Source organism: Dermacentor albipictus, chromosome 1 (assembly GCF_038994185.2).
Source record: "Dermacentor albipictus isolate Rhodes 1998 colony chromosome 1, USDA_Dalb.pri_finalv2, whole genome shotgun sequence".
NCBI classification, from domain to species: domain Eukaryota; kingdom Metazoa; phylum Arthropoda; class Arachnida; order Ixodida; family Ixodidae; genus Dermacentor; species Dermacentor albipictus.
This window is the reverse complement of record NC_091821.1, coordinates 71,822,361-71,844,795: the sequence shown is the minus strand read 5'-3', so window position 1 is coordinate 71,844,795 and position 22,435 is coordinate 71,822,361. Positions and strand designations below refer to the sequence as shown.

The 22,435-nt window shown below is 45.6% G+C and overlaps 1 protein-coding gene across 3 annotated transcripts in view; it reads left to right on the top strand.

Annotated features, from left to right (window-relative positions):
* Positions 1-22,435, top strand: part of LOC135903938 (phosphatidylserine lipase ABHD16A) — a 113,336-nt gene that overhangs the window by 63,560 nt on the left and 27,341 nt on the right. For 2 of the 3 annotated variants that reach the window (XM_065434413.2, XM_065434412.1), the window contains exons 18-20: positions 1,626-1,724; positions 8,925-8,971; positions 21,657-21,864. In XM_065434413.2, the coding sequence (XP_065290485.1) occupies positions 1,626-1,724; positions 8,925-8,971; positions 21,657-21,833 (323 nt within the window). In that variant the 3' untranslated portion in view covers positions 21,834-21,864. The remainder of the gene's footprint in view (positions 1-1,625; positions 1,725-8,924; positions 8,972-21,656; positions 21,865-22,435) is intronic. The other variant, XM_065434414.1, reaches the window with a different exon arrangement.

Here is a 22,435-nt window from a genome sequence, read left to right as displayed (position 1 = left end):
CCCCACGCTGGCCGCGATATCTTCGCTATGCTGCAAACGCAGCTACATGCAACAGTAGTGGCTAACTAGTGCACGACAGGGCTGGAGTGTGCGCTTGCGCTCATGCTCCAGTCTGTCCATGCTATGTGGTGTGGACCAGCTTGACCAACGAATAGTAGCCACATCCAAATTGCACATTTTGTGCAATAGCCCAATACAAAGCGAAGTCTGCCAAGGCATCTAGCCAGGACTGGCAAGGAGTGAGTGTGCGCTGGTAAACGTATGTTTGGTCTGACCCCAAGTTCTGCGTAGTACGAGGTTAATTGAGTGTTCAAAACTAAGAGAAATTGGCGAGGCCAGATGGCTATGACACTGATAAGCGATGTAGCCAAAGTTTGTCCTATGCACGTGGGTGTGGCCGAGCATTAGGGGACGACATAGTATGATAGTCGTAATTCCGGAAGCACATAATTGCTATCAAAATTCAAAACACAACTTTCTTCAGCCTGTTTATTAAACTGTGCGAATAAATACAGTAGCAGTAGGAAGAAGTGCACTCATTTAAACACCTTTCTTGATTGATGTTGGCTATTGGCCAATAGCAGCTGCATATAGGAATCTGCTATATGACTAGATACAGCAGCCCAAAAAGAGTAAGGAGAAGGCTTCTGTTCAAAAGGGAGGGTTTGAGAGAAAGGTGACTTCACGCTCTACTTATGAGCTCCGCATGCTACACACGACTGCAAAATTTGGCTGAGATTTTCATGGCAGCGTATGCTGTCCCTGTACTTGTTTTTTCACCAAGCCCAAGAGGTGGTCCCAGGGCCCCTGTAAGCAAAGCATAATTTTAAACTTAATTGCTTGCATTAAATAATGGCCCGAACACTCTAAGCCTTAGAAAAATTACTTGCAAATACCAGAGTAGTCTGAATAATTCACTATATTACGTACTTGTTTCTGTGAACGAGTTTCAGTATCCAAGATGGTTATGCATTTTGCCATTGGGATACACTGGCTTGCTCAGTGATGTTCCTGTCGCTGCGGCTACCACACGCAAGTGCAACCAGAATAAACATGCACAGCACTCTTGTTTATTTCAGTGTTTTAGGAGCAACGCTGTCAAACCAAGCCTTATTGACACATGACGTCGGTAAATATTGCTTTGTGTCGAAATGTCGCGATGTCGGCAAAGCTAGGCCTGACATTTTGAGAACTTTTGTATCAAATTAAAGTACCTTATCGGTGTTTCCCAAATTTTATACATGCCATGTGTGATCCTTTGACATGTCCGAAGTATGTAGAGTTTCTACAACTTCAGAATATATGTTGGTACTGCTTTGAGAGCCTTATTTGACTTCACTGGCTGCTGTGGTACTTCTGTGTTCAAGTGTCTTTTCTTGTGCTCTCTGTCAGCATGTTCTGTACGCATTTCTGCTGGACAGCTAAGGTAGAGAAGGCTGTTAAATATATATTTATATATATATATAGCTCAACCTGAAAATGAGGTTGCTGTTAGAAATCGTAGTCCACATTGTGGCATTCACCTCGGAACTCCACAGTTGGTGTCCTTGGCTTTTTGCATCAAAACAAGAGAGCTTAATTAATGTACATAGCCTGCTAAGAAGCATGTTGCCTTGTCTTTGTAGTGGTTCTTTGGAACGAAGGTGGTGTGGATGAAGATGCCTGCATGGAGAAACTGGCGACTTACATCAGGGAGAATGGTCCATCGTTCCCTATGCTTATTGGTGAGATACTTTCCACTTTTAACGTAAGAGCGTTAAGGTCCCCATGTTGCAGAAAATCTGGTGTTGGCGTCCAGCGTCGGGTATTGTTTCGGCAAAAAGATTTTCAAACCACCTATACTCAGGCCCTCCATGTGGCGCAAGGAAGTTACTGAACAGTCACAGTTACAGTCAAAAGTTAGTCAAAAAAATCTTGCCTCTTGGTGAACCCCCATTCTTCTCATCCTTACATAACGAGGGTCTCAAATCTGGTAACATTGATGCCTTCAGGTAGCATGTGTGAGTTTATTGACCAGTTGCCTTCACCCAGAAAGATCGTGTACTCGTGACGCCTGCGGCAGAAAGGATGTTCCACATCCGCTGCCAAGGTTTGTGAGTGGTGATGTTGGCTAACACTCCCAAGGTTAGTTCTAGTAGTAACGTATAACTACCCAAGAAAGTGCATGGGGAAGCCGTGCCGCGGTAGCTCAATTGGTTAGAGCATTGCACACGTAATGCGAAGACGTGGGATCATTCCCCACCTGCAGCAAGTTGTTTTTTCATGAACTTTCATTGCAATTAATTTATCATTTCTTTAATTCAATTATTAAGTACAAGCAATTTCCCCCATGTTTTCCTTGGTGTCTTTGTTTGTTGGCTTCTCATGATATGATTAATAAGAATCTTGCCCCTCTTTTAACCCCCTCCCTTCTCGTCCAGACAATGACAAAGGCATTTATAGCGCCTTTTATGTACCAAACTAGCTAGCCGAATTAGTAACAATAGAACATGCCGATGAGCACGTGACTAATCAGTCAACTCACCGCGACCGGATAGCGAGTGAATATGTTTGCCCCCATGCTGGACACCAACGCCTAATTGTGTATGGTCATGCGAACGATGCCGCATTCGATAGGTCATGTTTGTCCATTCCGGTGTCCTGCTCCTAAGCCTTTCACAGAGCGGTCTCTTAAACGGGCAGCAAGCATGCAATACGTCCCTACAGCTTGCCAACCTCAATCCAGAGGAACAGGCTACTGACTCCCTTTTGTGCCCCAGTAACCCTGCTGTTAGGTGGCATTAAAAACGTAACACTCGCGCCATCTCTCATACTAATCTGCAATGACACCAACCGGTGGTGGTGCCCAGGTACGCGGACAAGCCGCATTACAGGAGATGCAAGAGCCGTGTGGGCAAACAGGGGACATGTGAAAGTTAAGCGTCCCAACACACTAAGTGTGGAAAGGAGCTCTTTAAAGACTTGCAGATTTTACAAATTAGAAGGCCCATCACTAAAATTAATGCATTGTACCCCGCGAAAATTTTTTCAGTAAATTTATACCACGAGTATTATTAGTCCATGGGAAGTGAAATTTGTGTCATCCACAATATGTTTTTGAAAAATTGCCATACTTCGGCTTTGGGCAATTTCCTCTGATAACCCCAACATCAGGGTAATTGGGGGGGGGGGGGGAGGCATTTTAGCTAATGCGATGAAGCTGAAATATATTTGACGAATCTTAAAAAGGTTTCTCATAAACTAAGGAAAAAAGTATGCAACTACACTGCATATATTATTCTTTATAAAATCCCCAAAATGCCAAAATTGCAAGAATAGTGAAAATTGGAGCACTTCAGAAATATTTTTTAAAAATAATAATCGCCGATATTTAAGAAATTTTTTTAGAATAATGCACCCAGGACTGTTAAATGTAGTACTGCAAAAACGTCTTGCAATGTTTTAAGGGGGAAAATTGAATTTTAAAACGTCTCTAGAAGTTTCCAATTATGGCCATTTTTGCATTCCTGGGATGTTATAACCAAATAAATGCATGGTGTAGTTGCATACTTCTTTAGTTTGTGGGAAACCTTCTGAAGATTTGTCATAAATATTTTTTGGCCTCATTGCATTAGCTAAAATGGCAAAAAAAGAAACTAATTGTGATGGGAACAAACTTGCTGTTTCCGTTGGGCCCAGGATCCTTTTTATGATGACACAGCAGACGGGAGCTTTTTGCATGCAACACAGACTTTATACAGACATGCTAACATGATACAGACAATTTACATACACGCAGACCAGAATTAGGAAGTCGTTTGTCCTTCTATATAAGGATGTGCCTAGCATTCATGCATCACGACTCACCGGTGTGCGTCGGCGTTGTGGTGATCATGACAGTTGTCGTTGCGTAGTGCGTCGCTGCGTTGTCTGACACTGGAAGACATCTAGTGTGTTGCTTGCGACGGCTACGTTTTATGCCATCATGATTACTCTGCACCTTGTCACGACGTGGAAGCAGGGGAACAGCAGGTTGGCAAGAACACCAGGCCACTGCTGTAGCTGGCCTATAACGCCTGGCCTGCAGCGCCACAGCTGCTAGAAGGTCGGTCTCGTCAAGCTCAAGCGCCCTGGTGCTCAGCAGGAAGCACTGCACCAGGCCGCTATAACAGTAGGCTGCTAGTACGCAGGAGAGCCCAGCCACGAGTGGGATCTCCGACCAGGTCCGCACGGTAGCAGGACACCCAGTCGCCGGTCATTGAGCCTTGAACTGCCATTCTGCGAGCTGCCATTCGAGAGTTCCACTCGCTCTGCGCGCCGCTTCCTTGTTGGTGGCACGTGGTCTTCTTCCGCAGTCACCATCACCAGTTCTCTTCTTGTTGCCACAACACAATCATCGTTCCAAGCTGGTCTTGTCACTGCCACACGCGACTATCGACAGCATCACACTGATTTTGGGGTCAGTCAGAAGTAGTTGCTCAAAAACCGAGGTTTGTCAATTTTTCGAAAAGATATTGGGGGTGACACAAATTTAACTTTCCGTTGGCCAATAGTACTAGTGGCGTAAGCTTGAAAGAAAAAATTTTGGCGAGGTACGATATGTTACTTTTAAAAGTGATAGGCTTTATGGATTGGTGAAATCTGCAAGTCGTTAAAACGCTCTTTTCCACCTTTAGTGAAATAAGAATTTTTTTCAAGAAATCCGTGTTGTTTTCCAATATGGAGGTTCATTCCTTTCTACAGGCATTTTCCCACTTCATATAAAAATTTTCCCTGAAAACTAAAAATAGTTGGGAGCCCCCTTACACCCTGCAATGCTAAAAGTGGGTGTGACTGTTATTCTTTCTGTATAGTTAAAATGCTTTAATTTTTGTCCCCTCTGCTTTTTTTGTGCAACCCAGTTATAATAATGGACCTTTTTCCAGTAAGCAACCCCTCTAGTGACTACCGCTTCAACTAAATTTGACAGGCAAGATGCCCATGGGCCCACGCTCCCATCCCTTTCTCGTTTGTTGTCGTCTGTGTTGAAGTAGCTTCTCATCGTCCCTGCTTTAGCACGCGCGTATTTTCTCTTGTTAGCAATAACACTACTTTCATTTATTGACGTTGGGATCAAGGTGCCTTCCCGCACCTCATCCCCCAGCTCGCGAGCTTGATCTCCGGGAACTGCTGCTTCAGTGGCAGCAAGGCAGACATAGCGCCCTGGAGCTAATCTCCCGTGCAAACCGTGCTTCTCCTTCCTGGCTTCGAGTCACAGAGTGAGCACACATCACCGGGGCGTGCCCTGATTGCCCTCCTGAGTGGCAGCCCCTGGACGCACTCTTCACCTGAGCTCTCATCTTCTGAGTGCTTCATGGCTTCATTGCTGTGGCAGATTCTCACAGGCCTGCAAAGGGTTGATTACATAGGACCTTTGCTCCTGCGACTTCTCGTTCTCGCGCTTACTGGACTACCCAGTTAGCCTTAGTGCAGCGGGTGCGTATACTTGATCGGTCTTGTGGTGAGCCTTTGTCCGTAAGCGTCCTGACTGCTGCCTGTGGTGTATCTTGGGGCAATAAACCCGTGTTTCTTGATGTTTTGATTGAGGAGTGGTCTCTGCGCCGTGTCAGTCAACAAACCCTGCCGCGGCACCTTTATGCATTGTGAAGTGGAGGAGCCTCATGCAAATCCATCTTGCCAACGCGAAGGCAACATCATGGAACCAAAATTTTAGAGATGTGGCATCATTTCTTCTTGAATAGCTTAGCCATTACTTTGATCCAACTGGTGAATATGTGTGGCTGTCAAATGCATTGCAGCAGGAACTTTTCTTGGAATTAACTCTGAGGTTGTTTGGAGTCTTGATGCAAGTGAAGCTGTTACCATACCTGTGCATGTGCTTGTGCTCAATAAAGAGCAAGCACTACAAGCAGCTCATCATGCTGAACAAATAACCTGCAAAAATTCTGCTTGCATAGTGCGAGTGCACTACAGGGCAGATATTGTTTTTCTCTCAAGATGTAGCGTATGGTATGGCATGGGGGTGCAGGAAGGGAGTGGGCACAACACATTATGTCAGGTATGTAGATCTAGTATTTGCCTGGAAAAAAATGACTGAGTTCTGTATAATGCGACACCACAGGTGGGCTGCTTTGGTCTCGTGCGATTTAGTCCAATGGACTGTGTGGTGGCATTCCTCTTTTTGTTTGGCCCCACGTAACTGTACAGTTATTTCTGCGATGCATACGGTAACTCTTCCGTCAGCCAATGGTAAAAACCCTGCGTATACATACTGGTAGATTAAAACAGCACCGAAACTGCTCAATCAGTTGTAGGGTGGCAATTGTGACTTGAATGTTTATGGCACTAATGTCATGCTGTTAGTACCAGATTGCAGGATTGTCTCACTCAGCGAGAATTGTATGATGGCTCACTGGTAACATAGTGTATTTCTTTCTTAATTAAAATTAGCTTGACCGTGCATGCCACACCTGTACAGCAGCGTGTGCAACATTCCACGCTGGGTTTGTGCGCTCAACAGAACAAGTGCCTGGCGTGAGGCCCGTCGCAAATGCTAAGCCTATCTCTTGAGCACTAGTTCACGGAATCAGTTTCTTTTACAAAGCTGCTTGCAGTCTTTTTTATGAAATGAACTGCTGGAGTGTCTTCTTAACCAATATTATCGCCCAGAACACGTGCAAAATTATTGTTCAGTTCCTCTAGCTCAGAAAATTGCCACATATCATGCAAAGGATCACGCACTCGCTTCACACACTTGCCTTGTGGTAATGGCGGCACAGCTTGATTGGAGCTGGGAGCAAGGGTACGCGCATGTGCATAGTTGAATTGGAAAAATTATTGGTTAAAACAATGGGATTTTCTTGGCACTTGAATATTGTTCTAAGTGGGTTCGAGTGTAGTTCCATGTGTGCCAACATCCTCAAACCAGCAAGTTGCTCCTTGCACTCTCATTAATTTCATCATTTGGCCCTGATAATAGAGCAGTAGCACAATCTCTTTGTAGCTGCTTTAACTGTGATTATGATTCCCACCATTGCTCGATTGTCATGTGGGGAAGGTGGAATGTTGGGGAATATGAGACCCCAACATCTACTTAAAATGGCTCATTTGAAGACGTATGTTGCAGTGAAAGAATGCAGTGAAACCTTGATGTAATGAACATGAATATAACAAATTATTGAATGTAACGAAGCAAATTTAAAATCACTGATGTTGGCGTGTAATCAATATATGCATATAACAAATTCCAGCTTATAATGAAGATATTTTTGTCTTCGATGCAACTTTACTATAACAAAATTCAACTGTAAAAGAGTCCAGCATTTTTGCAAAATTAACTTTAGGGCATGTGTTGCTGTTCATTTGAACTTAGTTATCACTCAATGCATGTACACTTATTGAAAATCTGAAGACCAGTATTGCTTTGAAGGTATCCTAGGCATTATGTGAAAAGATTCCCTTTCTCATACAGGAGTGTTATTCCTAATTTAGTTTCTCTACTTCCTAGCTCACAATTGGATGGGTTGCATTGGGCACATCCAAGCTCAATAGCTTCTAGTACATTATTCAGTGATGTGGGTTTACCCTGGTGTTTTATATATGAGATGTTTCAATGATGACTCTCTCCTATTATAAACAGGCTATTTTAGACATACTAAGGATAATTTTTACTGGCCATCATAGGAGTGGCAGACAGCAGAATTTGTGTGATAATTACAAATATAAATCGGCCACTGGGCAAAGCATGCACCTGTGTGTGAAAAATCCTGTGAGTAGAACCAGTTCTGAGAACTGCCGACTCAAGATGTGCAGCAGTATGCATTAGTGCTGCAGTTTATATTTTTTTGCACTGTAGAAACATGTTACTGCAGTTTACAAAGGAGTGTCAATGTGTCAAGCTTACTCAGTGTCAATGTATTTAGCACATATTTTGGGGACAGGCACTACATACAGGATTTCTACAGAATTAGTATGCTTTGCCCACTGGCTCACTGCATTCCTGCATTTATAGCATGCCCCCTAATGGTAATTAAACATTAATTAGCATGTTAAGCTGAATAATAACATAACAATTGTCACATAGTTCTGATGCGTGCCACTGCTATTATCTTGTCTATTGTCTGGAATTTTTAATATTTGGAAACAGCAATAGATTAAACTGCTGCATTCATGAATGCACGCACATGCACACACTTGCATGTTTGGGTGTTTGCAATTATGTCTTAAACTGCAACCTTTGTCACTCATGGAGCAGCATGTTTTTTAAAGTCTGAGTGGGTGTTCGAGCCTGCCTTGTTTCAGCATAATGAGCAGCCTTCCACTCCACTCAGTCTTCAGATGGTGTTTGTCTACTACGTGGACATCCTTTAGCGGTATTCTCGGGCAATCGTTTCCGGAGACAGTTTCACTTTTACAAACTCGGCGCTGGACGCGTTGAAGTATACAGCTGATAGCAAACACTATTGGCACAGCGCCAGAAACACTGTCAGCCGTATAGGTGGACGCACCCAGTGCTGAGTGATGGGAAATCTTGGAAACTGATCGCTTGAGAATACTGCTCATGTCTTCTTGCAAGAAGAGCATTGCTGTAGCATAGCATTCTTTGGCCTTTTGTACAATGACATTGCCCAATGAGTTGTGAAGACCGTGAGGCGCATAATGAAAGGCGCCTAAACACTACTGCAAGTGCAGCTTGGACATTCCTATAGTAGCTATTTCTGTAAAACAAAGGCATTGAATTTTATCCTTCTACTCTGTGTGCTTTCAATTTTTACTCAAAAGCATGCTGAAAATTATGGTTCTAATTTGCATAGTGATAAGCAGCTGAGTTGAATATGTATGTCTGTGCAGACCTTGCCTTTTATTGCTTCACCATATGCATTCTGTACTTCTATTATGTCATTTATATTAAAATTTACATTTTCTCAATATTTATTTGTTTTCAGGAGATGGCCTCAATGTTGATGTCAAGATACAGCTGATACTCTTCCTGGTAATATCATTTATGCCTTGCATTCTTTCATTGCTAAACCACCCTTGGGGTAGCATTAGGTGCCACTAATTTCTGATAAATGTAGTATGTTAAATGCTTCAGCTCTAAAACTGTTCCGTTGGACTCTTGCATGTGGTGCTCCATTTGTGTGCTTTGTTGTTTCAGGATCAGGTAATTTGTTGTTTAGGCGGAAACAAATTTATTAAAGCAGCTGGATTACTGAAGACAGACGCTGCATACACAGGGTTATGTTGAGTCCGTTGGTTAGTCCGTTGAGTACCTTCAGGCTGGTCCTGTAGCAGTAAAGCTCCCAAACTGTAGGAGCTGGCATGTGTGAATACTACAGTCTGGCAGCAAGAATCGTATTTTGCCATGCACGTGTCGGAGCTCAACAGCAACTTGAGGCGGGAGAAGGCCTTTTCTTGACTGGGACCCCAAGTACAGGTGCTGTTCTTGTTTAGGAGGGAACGAATGGGCTCTGTAACGTCGGATAAGTGACGTATAAACCGTGCGACGTGATTGGTCATTCCCAGCAATCGTCGTACTCCGCTGGCGTCGGTCGGTGGTGGCAGATCCCTGACAGCCATCACCTTGTCCGGGTCTGGCGAGATCCCGTCCGCCCCAATCACTACTCCAAGGAACTTGACCGAGCTGACCCGAAACGCACACTTCTTTTTGTCAAGGGTGACACCCTCCTCCTCAAGGCGAGCTAGGACTGCAACCAGACACTCATCATGCTCTTGACGATCTTTCCCGAAGATTAGAATGTCATCAATCAGGTTCCCAACCCCAGGCAGGCGCTCAAGAACCCTCGACATTAACTGCTGGAAATACTCTGGTACCGTGGCTATACCAAAAGGGAGTCTCTTGTAACAGTACCGGCCAAACGGCGTTATAAATGTCGTGAGTTGCTGGCTGTCGGCTCTCAGCTTCACCTGAGAAAAACTAGACCGCGCATCCAACTTGGAGAAAACTCACGCTCCACCCAACTGGCCAAGGATTTGTTCCACCGTTGGCAAGATGGAATGCTCCCTTTCGATGACTTTCAGCTTCATTAGATTGACACAGATTCTGTAGCCACCCGATGATTTGGGCACGACTACAAGCCCGAAGCACCACTCAGTTGGCATCTTTACCTTCCTTATGACATCCTGCGACTCCAGGTCATCTAGCTCTTTCTTGACAATGTCGTTTAAAGGAAATGGAATCCGGCTTGGGATGCTCAGGGAAAATGGATGAGCGCCGGGTTTAATGCGAATGCGATAGCGATATTCGGCTTACCGAAATTTTCCCAACCCTTGGAAAATCTTAGCCGTGGGGGAATGAACGCACTCGGCAGAATCCTGGAAATGAGCAACACCAAGGGCTTCAATTGCAGGGAGCCCAAGCAGATGAGTGCGCTGACGATTAACCACGTACAAGGTCTGCACTGTGGACTTATCACTCCACTGTAAGGTTGCTTTAAAGGTACGAAGAACGTGTACTTTTGGTTCGGTGGTCTCAGCTGGGGTGGATTCCGTGTCCGGCATGTCAGCGTTAACGGCTGGATCCCACTTCTGACACCTTGTTCAGCACAGGAGCCGAGGGGCGAGGAGGACTACCGGCAAGGCGGGAACCAAAAACAATCTTTATTCCCACTCCCAAAAATCCCTTATATACAAGGTCCTTCCAGATTGTAGCACCACCTTATGGCCGCAGGTGGCGACCTCTACACTTATATATAAGTATAAGTAGTACAAGTAAAAAATCTTAAATATACAAAGTATGCACCTGGTTCCTAGTTCACAACTTTCGTAAGTCAGATTACGCAAAAAAATTATTCTGAAGATTTGTTGGTGTAAATACTAGCCATAGTGACGCCATGCTATGCGGGAACATAGCAGCAGGTACCTGATTTTATTTGACATCTTTTAGGTTCATGAAGCAATGTTTTTCAGTTGAGCGATTGTCTGCAAGCAAAGTGGTCTAGTGTGTGTTCAACAGGTGCTGGAGCCTCACTTGCTTCGTTCAGCTCCTGTACAGTGCTGTACAGTAATGTGGCGTGTTGCACAATATTCTACAGTAATGAATAAGAGCACTTCACACAGGTGGTGTTCGAAATGCAAGAGATTAGACAGCTACTCGAGCTTTGGTCAAAGGTCAGCTGAAATCAGCTGGATGCTCTTGTGTGAGTGAAAACTGCACACGATGGGAAAGATTGCTCGTAATAATTTGTACATAAGCAGTCGAAGCACTCATGGATAAAAGCAACCCACGGTGGGGAAAATAAAAGTTGTACTTAATAATAAGTCTAACACAATTATCAAAATTACACACACTCATGAGCATCTACTGTTGTTTGAGACATTGTTAAAACAGCCTATACATTGGAACAGAAAATTGACAACTCGAGAGAAGCTTCTGTCTACACTGCTGCTGTAATTTCAAAGTTATGTTGCCGAGTTGGCCAAAGCATAAATTTTGCATCTTTTTATTGAAGTGCTAAGAACACTGAAGACTGGTTTTGACGATACCAACAGTGGAAGTTTTATTTTTCTCACCTCCTCAATTTGGCAAAAATTGTAAAATTTGCCAGATATTTAAAGTTCAGTCGTCATTTCAGATGGTGCACGACATTGCTAGAAGAATTCCAATGGAAATTTTCAACAATGTGTAGAAAAACTTTAGATCAAATTGATTGATTTCGGTAGGAACGATAACGAAAGAGTTAAATCCAAAATGCAATGCAACATTTCATCTCTAGATTGCTAAATTCTGGAAGTGAATGGGGGAAAACGGAATGGGGTAGGATTTATTCTAACTGCTCACGAAACACTAAATTCTGTTTGCGGTTCGAAAACTGGCTTCAAGGAACCCAATTTTAGAATCCCTGCTCAAGGGAAATACCGTATTTACTCGTATAATGATTGCAAGTTTATTGTAAAAAAATTGTTGCAAATTCAGAGGTGCCATCATTACGCGGGAGAAATTTTCCATGAAAATAAACAAATTCTTTTATCCCGCATTTGCTGCGAGATGACAACAGGTCAACAAACAGGTGGCTGCCACTGTAACAGTGCGGGACACCAAAACAAAAAATGACGGCCGGCAGAGCAAGCCGAACATGCCGAACGTGATTTTTTTCTTCTCGCAAGTACATTGTATGCATTGAAACAGTTTCTTCCATATCAGTAATGAATAATATCATTAATATCAGCAAGTTTGCGGGAATAATGTAGCCATGTCGACTTTGAGGGGACAAAAACAGAGATGGGAACGCTTAGCTGCTATTAACATAGAAACACATGGCGGGCATGCTGCAAAAACTGCGGCATTTATCTTCACTACTATCCTAATACGGTACGTTTCCGCTAAGGGTGGGCGAATATCTTAGCTGTGTTACAAGCATCGGCGTATGAATAGGGTACACTTCTAATGTATCAGTGTAAACTTGGCTACTGTCGTTGCCGCTCATGATTTGTTACATGCCCAGGAGTGCAGACAAGAGGAATCGTAAGGCACCTTTCTTGTTGTTATTGTTGACCACAACCATTATAAAGCCTACAAATAAAAAAGCCAAGGCAAGTTTGGTTGTAACTTTTCTTTTTTTCCTGGAAGTTCGGCAAGTGACGAAACGAATGAAATGGGGCATCTGCTTAAGGTTGTTTGGTGCTTGCAGACCGCTTGGTATGTTTTGAAGAGTCTTTTGCCTAGCATTCGACAGCATTCAGCAGATGGTAAGCGCCACCATCATTAGCTAGACTTGGCACATGACATATTGCTGCAGCAAGTTCGGGGTGTGATAATTACACGGGAAAGAAATAGAACCGAATTTTGACGACAAAAGTCAGGGGTGCGATCATTACGCGAGTGCGTTCATTAGGCAAGTAAATATGGTATATGAAGGAAGCTAGCATAAAATTTAATCAAAAATAAACTGTGGAGATAAACAAAAATAGACTGTATTCAATGCAAGCACATAACATTACATATATGTACAAGTTTTCAGCAATATATCTCGAAGAATAAATTTTTTTTTCTGAAACCTACATCTCCCCTTAATGAAGCTGTTGCACGCCACATCTTTGGAATCAGACATATGCTGGCGGGGTGTCCTGCGACTCTCCCCAACCTCGTTGAAGAATGGACACAGTGGGAGAAAAAGATTCATAGCCCATTGTTTCACAACCAACTAAGGACAGTCCAGAGGGCCCATGCTGAGGGCCCATGCACGCTGAAAGGCTTGGCCTGACAGTGCCAACGTGGGAGCGGCCTGCCTTGGCTTAAGAAGTCGAGCCTCCGGACCTCATTACAATAAAAGTTTTCACACACATACGCCACATCTGCACTATGATAGTCAGCATGGGACCCCTGCAACAGCAGCCTGCAAGTATTGCCACTGTGTGATTTGCGAGCCCATGGTGGCCACTCTGAGTGCTTTCTGTGAGGACAATTTGTAACATATGAGTGGGAATCGGCTCGGAATTTCTGCAAGCTGAAAGCCACTGCTGACTGCTGAATTTAGTGGTGCCTGCTTGGTCGACTTATGCTGCAGACAGAAGGCCATTGCAGACATTGTACTGCAGACATTGGACATTTAAACACCATATGTAATGGACATGTGGGGCGTGTTCACACGTCATTTGTAGTTCAGGCATTTTCTATGCAGACATGGTGGCTTTGGCATTGTGCTGCTAAGCCTAAAGGAATGGGATCAAATCACAGCCATGATGGCATCATTTCTGATGGGGGTGAAATGCAAAAGCGCCTGTGTGCCATGCATTGGGTGCACGTTAAAGAATTCCAGGTGATTGAAATCACCTGAAGTCCCCCATTATGGCATGCCTCATAATCATTGTGGTTTTGACTTGTAAAACCACAGAATGTAGTGTGTCGTGGTTCATGCTCATCGGTGTCGGCATGGTGCAGTTTCAACACAGGCAGGTTTACTACGGGACTGCACTGTCTTTTGCTTTATCTGTAATAAAAAAAATGCCTGACAAGCATTTGATGCATGTGGGGTTACCACTGTATATGCCCGGTGACGCGAGCATTCAAGTTTATCATTGCAATTGGTATATCGAAGACCATTCCGTAGTTCGAGTGATTTGTCATATTTGTTTGCAAAGAAATAAAAGCTTTTGCGCGTCCAAGACTGTTTGCACGAAGATGTCATTTATGGCATGCGGTGCTTCACACGGTAGCCGTATGGTCGACGCAGTCATGAGTTCCCCATGGCCAGAAAGTTTGAGAACCCCTGCCATAAAGAACAGAGCCAGCAACCAAAAGTATGGGTACACGCCGAGACGATATAGTATGTGCGCTCTCCTCTGTTTAATTATGTCGGGTAATGACAGTGTTTGTGAAACTGCCTGCAGGAGCCCTTGAGAAAAATTGGCAATTCAACAGATTATCTTAATAAATTAGGGCTCCTAAAAGCTGTTCCCTACAAACATTACCTATCAATTCTGCTACGTATTGACACAACTATATTTGGGGCAACTATATTGCCACGGGTATGTGCCAGTGGGGACGAGGTTGAAGTGGTGCGGGTTCTCAGGCTAAGCGTGGAGATGAAGAAGGCATTGATTTTCTTTGATGACTGATAAAGTGTATTTCTTGGTGGTGCTGCTTCGCATTCTTGTCGATCCCACTTTGTTACGTTGGTGGAGGTGCAGAGTATTCTTCATGCTTGACACCCCTTTGCGGAGCCGACGATCGAGCCCGGAATCGCCATTGCGCATCGAAACACCGGCCCACCGGTTCAGTCGTCGCCTGCTAGGCCTAGCTCCCAAGTCCAGTTCCCTGCAAGAAACCTCGAGGAATCGTTTGCCTCCTGCAACTATCATTGAGACCGCAGCTCCATCGCAAGTAACACTGCAGAACCCTATGATTCCGGAGAACTTTCATGGTGATGCCTTTGAAAATGTCCAACATCGGCTATAACAGTTCGAGCGTGTCGCCAAGTACAACAATAAGACCAGCTCGGAGGACAAACTCTCGAGTGTCTATTTCTATCTGAAGGACAATGCTCGTACGTGGTACGTCAACCAGGAGAGGAGCTTTGCCACGTGGGACAACTTCTGTGCACAGCTGCTGGATACCTTTACAAGCATCGACAGGAGGGAAAATGCGCAGTGTCTCCTTGAAATCTGCATTCAAAAGCCCAATGAGAGCATTGCTATGTTCTCGGAAGACACGGCCCAACTTTTCCGTAGGGCAGACCCTGACATGCCAGAGAGAAAAAGAAAGCTGCGGTATCTCTTGCGGCGAGTGAAAGGATAACTGTTTGCCGGCCTTGAGAAATCCACCCACAATCCACCCACAATGGTGGTGGAGTTCACAAAAGAGGCTACAGCCATTGAATGGGCCTTGCAGCAACGATACCACCAGCATGACCTGAGTAACTCGGTGACGAACACTTCCATACTGGCTGCGAGTAACGACAGGCCTCTGCGTGAAGTTGTCTGAGAGGTTGTGCGAGAAGAGCTTTGACAGTTCGGATTTGTTGTGCCTACGGAACCGGCGCCAGCGTTATCTTTTGTAGCTGATGTGGTCCAGGAAGAAGTCCAGCAAGCTTTTTCATCGCCAGACTGTGGTAACGTGCCACGGCCCCTTACTTATGTGGAGGCTGTTCGCTGTCCAATCAACACAACTTCGACGCCGTTCGCACCCACAACTAGAACATCACCTATGCTACAGAGTCTACATCGTCACCCCTGTTGACTCTACTGACCCCGCCAATCAGGCCAGCACAAACAGTGCCGTATCTTTGAGATGCGCACGCCACTCCTTGGTTCCATGGAGAGTTGCCGCCAAACTATCGGCATCGGAAAATAGATTTGTGGTGCACCACCGACTGATGACCAGTGTGCTACCATTGTGGCGAAGCTGAACACGTCTATCAAGTTTGCCACAAATGGAACAACTATCGTGCCATCAATACCCAAGCTTTCCTGCCAGCTATGCCTATTCTCCGCATGACGGTCGACGCACCTACAATGACGCTCCTGTGAACAGTCAGCCGCAAAATACGACGACGCCCCGACCACATTCTCCTTCTCCATCTTTTGCGTGCTACAATTTGCTGTCTCATCGCAGTTTTACCGATGTCACTAGGGGCAGGTCCCCTAGCCGTTGATGGGGAAACTAGTCGCAGCGAGCTCCAGTGGTGAGGTTGCCATACTACAGTCGTCGACTGATTTTCCGGACTCCAAAAATTCGGACATGCTCGATTATTCGGTCTGCTTCGTGGCACCGCCATTCTTCCCATAAGCCATAATGTATAAAAACTTCCGAAAGTTTGGACGCCTTGCAACCTCTTGTCTGATTTTTCGGACACTCCTTGAGCCAACTCGATCAAGAGCACCATGCACTGACTCTGACCGTTGCATGGTTCGACTTGCTGAACGCCATTTTTGTTTTGAACGGAGCCTCCTTGCTGCCCCACGAAGTGGCGCTACTGCAAATCCCTGCTCATCATCATCGTTTCTGCCTAGTTTGTTGCTACAGCAGTTCGGTCTCAGCTTAGTATGCCATGTCAAGACAATCCAGCAGATGATTTGTTTCTTCATGCACGACGCTGCGAGTAGGCCAGGTTTTTCGTTTGTGCGACTGATGTCGGCGTGTCGGCGTGGTGATGTTTGCTTTGTGTGCTGTGTCGAGGTTGCGGTGATGCAACGTGGCATACAGAAACATCGCGTCAAGTGTCTAATGGCGCCGACAGTGCCCGCGCATACTGCGCTGGGGAATGCCGGCAAGCGGGTGCCGGGAGGCCTAGGATTTGTCACCATCCGATGTGCTCCCTACTGACGCCGAAAATGTTCTGCTGAGACCTGCGCAGTGGTTGCATTGCGATTCCGGACACCGTCCCATTTGGCAGTTTCACAGGTGCTGATACTGCTGTACTGACATGCGCAGAACTCGACGACGGCAAGATCATTAGTCGGGTTTCTGCTACGCCGCCGGACGATGACTCCGAGTCGGAAGATGACGCACCATGTGCTACGCTGCCGTCGCATGCGGAGCGTGTACAAGCAGGGACTGTGCTTTCAGCCGCCTATAGTGACCGTGCGACCCTCTTCAAGGTTCAAGCTTATCTGATTGCGCGTAAACGGAACAGTGTGCAATAGCGCATTCACGATTTCTTCACACCTACTGCCGAGCCTGAATAAGTGCGTGGAAATAAAGGAATTTTTTTTCTTAATCTGCTTTTTTGGACACCTGTTTATTCGGACATTTCTGCAGTCCCCGTGAGGTCTGAATAAACGGTCGGCGACTGTACTTCATTATCCGCACATTCCCTCCACATCCCCCATTATCGACAAATGACAACATGAAGACACCGATGACGAAGAAGGCGCCGAATACGATGGATGCAACTACGAAAGACGTAACTGATGTTGTCAGCGCCGACCTCGTTTGCATTGGCGGCCTCCAAGTAGTTCATCTTGTTGACACTGGCTCCCATTTTTCAATGATATGCTTACACTTGCCGACAAACTAAGGAAGGTGAAGACACCATGGCATGGGCCCAACATAAGAACCGCCGGAGGTCAGTTGATGACACCTGTTGGGAAATGCGCGGCCCAACTCTTAATTGCCGGTTCATCCTCGTCGCTACCTTCATCATCCTTACTGAGTGTTGTAAGGAACTTATATTGGGCATGGATTTCCTACGCGAGTACGGCTCCGTGATTAGCATCCATGACAGAAGCGTTTCGTTTGCCACGAGCTCGGGTAACGTATTGCTGCGGACAACGTTATACTTTTGCCATGGAGTTGCTCTCTCGTACCCATGCACTGTGACAGCCTGCAGAATGGGACTGGAGTCGCTGAACACATCAATGCACTAGCACTGAATTGCGGTGTCTCCATTGCCAGAGCACTTATCAATGTAATCTACGAAAGCGCCGAACTCTTGCTGACGAATTTTAGTAAGGAGCGGTGACTCATTGTTAGAGGCACTGCTGTCACTTATTTCGACGAAGTAACACAAATACATGACTGCCACTTAGCGCAGCAGGCGGCCTCTACAATCCACACAGCTCCACCTATTGTAGACGTTAATCCGGCATTAACGGCCGTTGAGCTAAACTTTCTTCTTGAACTCGTTAATCAGTACCAGGACTGTTTCTCATCTGCGTCAAGAGTTGGTCAAATGCCACTTACCAAACACTGCATCATTACTGATGTCGATGCCAGACCCATTTGACAAAACCCTCATCATGTGGCCCCAAAGTAACGCGAAGCAATACAAAAACAAGTGAAGACGATGCTGGCAGATGGTGTTATTCGACCATGTAATAGTCCGTGGGCATCGCCTGTAGTTGTAGTGAAAAAGGACGGTAGCTTGCGCTTCTGCTTCGACTATCGGAAGCTCAGTCAGGTCACAAAGAAGGACGTTTATCCACTGCCACGTATTGATGATTCCTTGGATAGGTTGCGAAGAGCGTGCTACTTTTCGTCGATGGACTTGAAAAGCGGTTATTGGCAGATCGAAGTGGATGAGAGAGACCGTGAGAAAACTGCCTTTGTGATGCTCGACGGACTTAATGAATTTCAGGTACTTCCCTTTGGTTTATGTTCGGCGCCAGCAACGTTTCAGCGTCTAATGGACACTGTGCTCTCTGGACTCAAATAGCAAACATGCCTGGTGTACCTGGACAATGTGACTGTCTTTTCTTCAACATTTGACAAACACTTACGAAGGCTGACAACTGTTTTTGAAGCAATACGCTCTGCCGGTCTCACATTGAAGCCTGAGAAGTGCCATTTCAGTTTTCACAAGCTCCAGTTCCTCAGTCATGTCGTCAGTAGCCAAGGAGTCCAACCTAATCCGGATAAAATTGCTGCTGTTGCTAATTTCCTGACCGATCAGGCAAAAAGGCCGTGCGGCGTTTTCTGGGACTCTTTGCATATTACCGGCGATTTATTGTGAATTTCTCATGCATCGCATGGCCGCTAACACAGCTCACCAGAGAAGATATCCCTTTTACTTGGAGCAAAGACCAGTAGCAGGCATTTCAAGAGCGCCGGCAATGCATGCAAGTGCCTCCCGTGCTAGCACACTTCTGCGAAGGTGCCTCAACGATATTGCATACAGATACTAGTAATGTCAGTCTAGGGGGCGGTGCTCGTACAATGGCAGGACGACAGTGAAAAGGTGATAGCTTACACCAGTAGGACACTATCCCGAGCCAAGACTAACTAATGCATCACCCGCCGTGGTTGCTCAGTGGCTATGGTGTTGGGCTGCTGAGCACGAGGTCGCGGGATCGAATCCCGGCCATGGTGGCCGCATTTCGATGGGGGCGAAATGCGAAAACACCCGTGTACTTAGATTTAGGTGCACGTGAAAGAACCTCAGGTGGTCGAAATTTCCGGAGTCCTCCGCTACGGCGTGCCTCATAATCAGAAAGTGGTTTTGGCACGTAAAACCCCATAATTTTTTTAACTACTGCATCACTGAAAAAATTGGCAGTGGCTTAGCTCGGCTATGCCATGATATACGTAGCGAAAGCTAAGGCATAGCATGGTTAGCCTTGATTAATCTTGATTGCAAGTCCAGGTTAGTCTAGCTATGTTGCGGTGTTTAGCCAGTCGTTCGGCGCACTGTTCGTCTGTTTTCTGGGCGATTCGTTTCCTCTTCATCTCGTTCCGATGTCGATTCCAGGCCTCCTCCTGCTTATCAGAATTGTCGCTGTCCATACTGTTGCCTCAACTGTGGTTGTAGCGCACGCGAGCTCTCCTTCTCAATCCTCTGACATGTTATCAGGCATGTGACGCAGCTGGCGAAGCGAGCGGAGGCGAGCGCAACGACGAGGAACATGGTGTGACGTCATACCAAACGGCGGCGGCGGAAAGGCGCGGCGCTGCGCAGAGGTGGAACACCTCTGGCTAGGTGCTACTAGTGACGCATGCACAGTAGTGACTAGGAAGCGAGAGAGAGAGAAATATCCGCGGCGAGGCCCGCATTGTGACGTCATGTACCTCCTCGGAGCACCGCCACGGCGAAATCGCAAGTTCGCGGCCAATAAAGCTTTCGCTTTAAAAGAATGCCTCGCAATGGGATGGGCACTTCTGAAAGCTTGTCCGTATTTGTTTGGTCGGTCTTTCACCGTCGTTAGCGATCACCATTCACTCTGCTGGCTCATTAATTTGAAAAATCCATCCGCTGGAGTCTTCAACTCCAAGAGTTAGACTTCATTGTCGCATACAAGTTGGGAAAACGGCACACAGACGCCGACTGCCTTTCTCGGTCTCCTGTTGAGCCGGCAGCACAAGACGATGACAACACGGTCTTTCTGGGACTCGTGGACACTGCCGATCTTACACGCCTGCAACGGAATGACACTGAATTGCTGCCGCTTATTGATTACCTGGAAGAACAAACCAACAGCATGCCGAGGCTATTTGCAAGAGGGCTGGCATCGTACTGCTTGCGCCACAACGTCTTCTACAAGAAGAACTTCTCACCTAGCGGCAGCAAGCAACTACTTACTCGTTGTTCCATCATGGCTTCAACGTGAAATCCTACACACCTGCCACAACGAGCCGACTGCTGGACACTTAGGCTACACTTAGCACGGGTTCTTAGGCTAAGCGTGGAGACGAAGATGTTGATTTTCTTTGACGGCTAATGAAGTGTGTTTCTTGGTGATGCTGCTCCACATTCTCGTTGATCCCACGTCGTTACAATATTGTTGATGAACCATATAAGTTCTACAGGAAAGGTTGTGCTGCACTACATACAGAAATAACGTTCTTGCATACTATGTTCCACGTACATAACCAAATTTTAAAGCTGTATCACGTGACAAATTTTTTTCAACTGAATATTTTATTAAAAGACCATAAATAGCCACGATTTTAAAAGAAAATCTGAGATTGTTGAGCATGGGGCACTTGGCATGAAATGGTTCAGATATGTGCTTCGGAACCCCCTCCCCCCCCCCTTTACCTTTTGCACTTGCTCTGTTTGCGTTATGCTTATGTAAAGTTGCATGCTAGCAAATGTGATGTATGCTGCAGTGTGAAACCTATGAGATAGACATTCTTAATGTTTAAAGCTTGGCATTTGTCATGTGTATGCTTGAAGGTATGTATTGCACTGCCCATAGTCTGCTTAGCTTTCTCTCATCACCATGTGCCCAGTTATGTTGTATGATTGACACGAAGTCAAAAGTACACCAAAAAGAGAGATTCCATTTCTTACAGTAACAGTCAGTCTGGACAGTGTGCAGTGCATACTGTTATGTACAGTGAACAAGTGATGACAATTTTTTAACCACCCTTACATCGTGGTTCCCTTAAATTGTTCTGTTTAGCATTAGTGAAAAAGATTACAGTTATGTGCACCCATTTCTTTGCACATGTATACTGATGTTCCACGATTCTGGTAGCAATGATAAAGTGCTGCACATGCTACGCCTACAGTCAATTGCTGAAATATTCTTCTCTCGCCCTAAAATGACTCTCGTTCAATTCCAAAATACTACCGTTACATTGATTTGGCCATTGCAGTGTGGCTCTGAGTGCATAGTACTCATCAGTACCTATTACTGTATGCTTACATATAACTCGACTTTCATTTTGGCATGCGCATGCTATCCAGATTCTACTTGAGTAATTTTGTGTATATAAATATCATTGTCAAGTTTTGTGTAATTTGGTTATATGCTCTTGTCCCTTGACACACCTGTAGGCTCGCAAGCACATGGTGGACTTCAACTCTACCCACTGCACACCGTTGCCGTCAGGGCTGTTCCAGCCTCCATGGGACCTGATACAGGCAGCTGACCCCAACGGTCGAGGTGCGGATGGCTTTTGCCGCGTGTCAGCCGACATGTGCGGTCCACCCCCTTCGGGAGATAGGCCTTGAAAAGGGCCTTTCGCCAGCGCTACCACTGCTGGTGGGCGCTCTTTTGTCACCTCTGCACTGCTGTTCTTGGTGGCTGGTGCAATTTTCTTGGGCACATCTGTTTTTGGCTTTATTAATCTTGTTGTAGCACTGTTGGCATGCTCGTGCATGCTGAGAATGACAAGTCCTACCATTCTGCCTCCTTCCCTTCCACTCTCTACCTCTATGTCTGCAATATTTATATTGTTTTGTGAAGCTTAGCTCACAAAATAATTGCAGAGCCCTTCTTGATATGATGCTGCATGTAGACCTTGTGTTGGCTAACGACTTTCATGAAGTTAACATTGTCTACTATATAATGGTAACTGTTTTCCCTCTTAGGACTCTCTGTAGATGCAGGCTGCTAATTCAAGCTTCCAAAAGTTTTCTAGTTACAGCCATGGCAGCTACAAAGCCCATTCATGCAACAGTAGTACTTGACCATATTGGTACAAGTTGCTCGTGCAAATGTGCTCGTACCACTGCTCGTGCATTCGCCGTCGTCTCCCACTGCTGGTTCCACTGCCGCTAGTCATGCCAGCGTTCTGATACTGCCCCTTTCTTTGTAAAGGCACTGACGGCAC